The 6,000-nt window shown below is 33.1% G+C and overlaps 1 protein-coding gene across 1 annotated transcript; it reads left to right on the top strand.

Annotated features, from left to right (window-relative positions):
• Window positions 1–2,217: 2,217 nt before the first annotated feature.
• Window positions 2,218–5,696, top strand: LOC111782581 (protein LOL2). The gene is made up of 4 exons (XM_023663355.1): window positions 2,218–2,466; window positions 3,248–3,358; window positions 4,235–4,344; window positions 5,311–5,696. Exons 1-4 carry the CDS (start codon window positions 2,364–2,366, stop codon window positions 5,380–5,382), a joined length of 396 nt encoding a protein of 131 aa, XP_023519123.1. The 5' UTR covers window positions 2,218–2,363; the 3' UTR covers window positions 5,383–5,696.
• Window positions 5,697–6,000: the final 304 nt, after the last annotated feature.

The following is a 6,000-nucleotide window of genomic DNA, read 5'->3' as shown; positions in this document are numbered from 1 at the left end:
GCAGAACTCTAAAAAGAAAAATGAATTTTTTTGAAGAATAAATAAAAAGGTAATTATCTTTCTTTTCATGTCCAATAAATACCAGAATTATCAATCAATTTCAAATATATATTTATTGTTTTATTGTATTTATAATAATTCCATTTTATCAATTTTATTTTAAAACTTTAATCTCAAGTAAAATATCATTTGAAAAATTAACCCCAATTCATAATTTTATTGGTTATAGTAAATATTTTTAACTCATAAATAAAATATTTATTATTTGTAACTTTTTTTTTTTTTTTTTGTTATTGAAACATTCAAATCTCGACTTTAAATTATTTATTTAAAAAGAAAAGTGTTAAGATTATCATCTTATATTATTTAAAGAAATGACAAAATTTATAATTTATAGGATACTTTTTTTAAATATATATATATATATATATATATATATATATATATATATATATATATATATATATATATATATATATATATATATATATTATAATAATATTACTTTGTAAAATTACTTTTTTCACCTTTTGGGTGAAAAAGGAAATTCTGACAGGATGCCAAAAGGGCGAGGTGGAGGAACGTATATTCTGTTTCAAATACTTTCAAAAAAGTATTCACTCACACACGCGCTATCCGCACGCGTGGACCCACGTCTAGTCATTAAAACGACAATACGTTTTTTTTTTTTTTTTGCTTCCATTTTTTTAAAAAAATTTAAGCAAACGGTTATTTATTTATTTATTGGCAATTTGATTGATAAGGTGTTACGAATTTAAGATGAAGGCTTTAGTTTCAGAAATGACACAAACGCGCGAAAAGGCAAGCGTTCGTCCCACGTGCAATGGTCGCAATTTTGTTCGTTTATTACTGTTCACAAAATGAAGCCACCTCTTTTTTTATTATTATTTTATTATTCTCATCTCATATTCTTTATAAAGTCGAGTTGGCAGATTGATCGACCTATAACATCTTAATATCCAATCGAATCATCTCGATCTTATGCATCTAGCCATGTTCGACAAGCACATCCCCAGCTATACATCTTTGCAATCTAATATTTTGATAGTAGATGAGAAAGATATCGAAAAAGTATTAAAAAAATCTCTATGGCTCTTGTTTTCTAAAACATTCTCTTCAAACACACAGAGTCATAGGCTTGAACATAGTTAGCCCATGTAAGCACGCGAATCTAAATTTGCTTGACTCACTTAATGTTGAGAGTGAGTATCATAATTGCAAGAGTCTGTTGCCAAACAAAGTGTGATTGTGACGCGATGACATTTTTTTTTTCTTTTTTACCTCTACTTAATGATTTCCAAGAATATCCGAATGTTACGTAAATTAGAGATTAGTTAATTAGTTGTTTATTATTAACGGTTGGATTTCATAGATAATGGAGAAAACCCATAATTTAATCCATTGAAATCTTAGGGTTTGATGGACAAAATGATTGTTTATTGGACAACGAATCTGATGGGACCAACCAAATTATTTTAATTCAATGTTATGTTGGTTCACATCATGATCCAAAGTTTTAAATATGTCTAAGAGAAAAATAATAATAATAATAATAAAGAAGTAAATCCAATTAATTATAAATTATAAGGAATATATATATATATTATTATACATTCAAATTTCAAACCATTCATCTCTATTTCTTAAGTCTCTCTTAAGTCTTGGTCATCTATTAAATACTACTTTATAAGTATGAATATTAAATATAAACTAAAATTATATGACATCCTATAAGTATTTAAATAATATTAATATTAATAATGATCTAATGATTGATTTAATTTATTTTATATTTAATGTAATATGTGTGTTTTACCATAATAATTATATTTAATTAATCAATTATAAAGAACAAATCGATGTAAGCATAAACTAAATACGGTATTATTTAATATATTATTGCATTATTTAACTAATTAATCAATGAAAATAAAAATAAAATAAATATTATTACACTAAAAATTAATTAAAAAGTATCGATAAATAAACAATTTAATGTAATTCCAAAACTGATGTACTTTTATTTATTTAATCTCACCACCACTAATAATTCACGACCAAGAAAAAAACAGTCACATGGATGAGTGTTCCTCCATCTGTGAAGTGATTTTATTTATTTATTTATTTATTTATTTATTTATTTATTTATTTATTATTATTATTATTATTATTATTATTATCCTCTCAAAACCCGCTCCCAAAAGTGGGCCGAGAAAGGAATTGAGAAGTTGGTGCGCCAATGGTTCGCATCAGCGCGGGACGCCCAACGCCGAAGTGGTACACAAACAGTACTCCCATGCCATAGAAGAGCATGATCAGTTCATAGCCGACTGATCGAGAGAATGGAAATCCATGAAATCGAGAAAGATGAAGATGACGGACCTCCTCCTGGATGGGAACCCATCACCCCACCGTTGCCGCAACCGCCGCCGCAGCCACTTTCTTGTGAGTGCTTCCGAGTTTAATTTCAGATTTTGCGATGAGTATATTTTGTCTACAATGCAGTCCGGTATCCTTCTGATGCCTATTCGTTAGTCAGCCCGTCCTGAAATCGAAGGAATTATTTGTTTATATGGATTATAAGTTGTCGCCCCTCTCTCTCGATTTACTTTCTCCTACCCAAATTTAGTTCTCTTTGTTGCCTTTCAAAACTAATTGTGTTTGCGAATCTTCGTCTTGGTAATTTCATGTCTCTAATTATTTCCCATCACTGGCTATTTATACATCTGATTGAGCTTCTGACGTGAGTGAATCGGTAGGTGGATTCTTCCCGTAGCTTATTGTTGAGGATTATTAGGAGTGAGTCCCACGTTGGTTAAAATTTAGTGGAAGATCATGAGTTTATAAGTGAGGAATACTATCTCCATTGGTATGAGGCATTTTGGTGAAGCCGAAAGCAAAGCCATGAGAGCTTATGCTCAAAGTGAACAATATCATACCATTGTGGAGAGTCGTGATTCCTAACACTTATAACGGTGAATAAGTTGTCCAAATATAGCACGAAAACTCCTTTTGGAATCAGTCCAATTCAATTCTTTGCAATGTGCTTTATTAATCTATTGAAACAGTTGTAGTTCATCCCTAGTTTCAGTCCATGGAATCAATGTTAGTTCAACAAAAGCGCATAGAAATTAGAGCATTCTTGTTAGCATGTTTTATTGCAAGTCCCAAATATTGTCAATGTATGCATTTAAAATCTTGTCAATGGAGACGTTTTGATCTGCAGCTGATATGGCCCAAATGGTTTGTGGTACCTGCCGTCGCCTGCTTAAGTATTTAAAGGGAGCTAGATATGTTCAGTGTTCTTGCTGTTCAACAGTCAACTATGTGCTAGAAGGTTCCTTTTCTTTTCCTTCAGTCTTTTTAGTTTTTACTATTATTTTCTTCCTTGAAAGTTGTCTTGTTCATATGCTGTTAGCTTTTTCCTAATCTTTAAGAAGAATCCCACCTATGTTGGTTTCGAAGTACCATTAGCACTTCCCAAACTTTATGCTCTTCAAATCTGTTTTCTTCCTACTGGGTCCTCTTTCATTAGAAGGGTCAAGTTTTCGGCAGCATTTTTGAATATCTATTTCTTGTAGTGTAGTGCTCGGTGGTGCCTGTTGTATACCACATTCTGAGCTATATGTAATGTTTGAGGGAATTGGTTATAGTGATAAATGATTTGCATTACGTGATTGTGCCTGGGCCTCCAAGCATCTATCTTCTACATAAAACCAAATGTTGTAGGATCTACGATATTTCTCAACTGGGTTATAGATGATTTATGTGAGATCCTACATCGGTTGGAGAGGAGAACGGAGCATTCTTTATAAGGGTGTGGAAACCTCTCCCTAGCAGACGCGTTTTAAAAATCTTGAGGGAAAGCCCGAAAGAGAAAGCGAGGACAATGTCTGCTAGCGGTGGGCTTAGACTGTTACACTGCTGGTCAATTTTCTTTTCCTGGAATTGGGATCGGGGGATGTAACCAGAATGTATTGACAAAAATGAAATTCATGTTTAGAAGAAACATACTTAAGCAAAAATGATTTGCCAGTTCACGTCGTTCCGGAGCCCCAGATTTCGGAGGCAGTTCAAGTTGATCTAGTTTGTTGTTTTTTCATGATTCACTATTCAATATTAACTTAATAGATTCAGTCTTTCTAACGACTTTCTGTCAAAGTGTTATGATACCATTTTTCCTTGTGTTAACGCCTGTACATTCTCTTTCTAGCGCACGAAGTTGGACAAGTGAAATGTGGTTCTTGTGCAGTGTTGCTTATGTACCCGTATGGAGCATCATCAGTTAGGTGTTCCTCGTGTACTTGTGTGACAGAAATTGGGGTATGTCAATCCACTTTCTGGCAAAGTTATTGCTTGGAATATGCTTAAATATGTACAGTACAGTCTTAATCTTTCTGGTTGTCTTATTCATTCACTATGTTGAAGCACGATTTTTCTGGAAACTAGATGTTTCTTTAATCATTGGGTGAGAAATTTATGCCCTTTCTAAAATGAACACAGAAGCATAAAGCATGGATGTGGTGAAATTACTCCTTCGCATCAGTCCATGTGTTGGCAATTATATAACTGCTGTAATTTTCATTGCCAAGAAGCTTGGAACAGGAGTTATGTGAGATTTTACGTCAGTTGGAGAGGGAAATGAAACACTCTTTATAAGGGTGTGAAATCTCTCTCTAACATAATTTTAAAACCGGGAGGCTAACGGCGATACGTAACGGGCCAAAACAGACAACATCTGCTAGTGGTGGGCTTGGACTATTCCACGTTATTCCTACTGTCTCTACGATGGATGAAGTTATATTGCAATGTTGCAGTATGGATTAAAATATTTGCTTACCAAATTCATGCAGATTCACAGTATTAAAATTCTCTAAGCATACATAGGGTTAAATACTACTTTGGTTATTGTACTTTCATTCTGGTTCAATTCGATACTTGTACTTTTAAAATGTTCAATTTGGCCCATGTTCTTTTAGAAAGGGGCCAATTGGTCACTTTTTGGAAGTACAAAGATCAAAATGGACATTTTGAAAGTACATGAACCAAATTGAACATTTGAAGTATAGGAACTGAATTGAACCAAAACTGACCTAAGTAGTATTTACATGTGTGTGGATATTTATTATGCTTTTGTTGCGAGTTCTTCATATTCTATAGAAATAAGGGTGTTGGTTAGGGTAATTTGCACTGTTTCTGTGCTTTGATGCTCGATTACTTCATTAATTGTATGAATTAGAAATCATGCCCATAAATTGTAGCCTCTGACGGCTTTAAGTGGCTGTGCAGGTGCATAACAGACGTCCACCGTGGTCTGTTCAGCAGGGACAAGCAGCCCCTCCTACAAACTCTGTGCAGTAGAATCTGTTCATGTATGATATACTTCTGCGTAGGAAAAGATGTGACATTTTGTGAAGTTTTCTTTTCCGTTGCAGCCTTAATCAGCACACAGGGAAGGAGATCAACATTATTATCACAGGCACTTTTATTTCTTTATTGAAAGAAACCTAGGAACTGACCTTCCCAACTTCTAACGTGTTTTTATCTCAAGTTTGCCTTGTGACTTGACTTCCTGCTTATATTCATTTTCTATGCCGCAACCTTTGAGATGTTCTTCATTGTAAATGATTATCTTACTAAGTTGAAGCAGCATTGAGGACTAAATTTTTTCTAAATTTTACAATTTTGGCTTTTCCTTAGCCGCAGGGTTTGGTTTTTTAATGAACGTTAAGTCGGGGACAAGTGTACTTGACTCGATCAGTGATTTGTTTGGCACATAACTGAAATAAATTTGCTTGGTAGATGCAAGGTAGGACAATGGTGAACTGTTTTGAAGCATTTATGAAAGGCAAATACAACTCCTCATAGTACATCAATATTTTTTAAACAAAAGAGTAACATTTTTTATATATAAAATTTAACCAGGTTGAAAATGAAAAGAACTTAGCATTCATTTGAGATCAGCTGAATTAAAGAGGC

This window comes from Cucurbita pepo, chromosome LG20, assembly GCF_002806865.2.
Source record: "Cucurbita pepo subsp. pepo cultivar mu-cu-16 chromosome LG20, ASM280686v2, whole genome shotgun sequence".
Lineage (NCBI taxonomy): Eukaryota > Viridiplantae > Streptophyta > Magnoliopsida > Cucurbitales > Cucurbitaceae > Cucurbita > Cucurbita pepo.
This window is presented reverse-complemented; position numbering and strand designations above follow the sequence as displayed.

What these genes read in the sequence shown, in the direction of transcription:
- LOC111782581 (XM_023663355.1), top strand. Translation starts at nt 2,364, where the DNA reads ATGGAAATCCATGAAATCGAGAAAGATGAAGATGACGGACCTCCTCCT. An exon ending in AGTCAACTATGTGCTAGAAG is followed by an intron (nt 3,359 to 4,234) that starts GTTCCTTTTCTT and finishes TTCTCTTTCTAG; the next exon opens with CGCACGAAGTTGGACAAGTG. An exon ending in CTTGTGTGACAGAAATTGGG is followed by an intron (nt 4,345 to 5,310) that starts GTATGTCAATCC and finishes GTGGCTGTGCAG; the next exon opens with GTGCATAACAGACGTCCACC.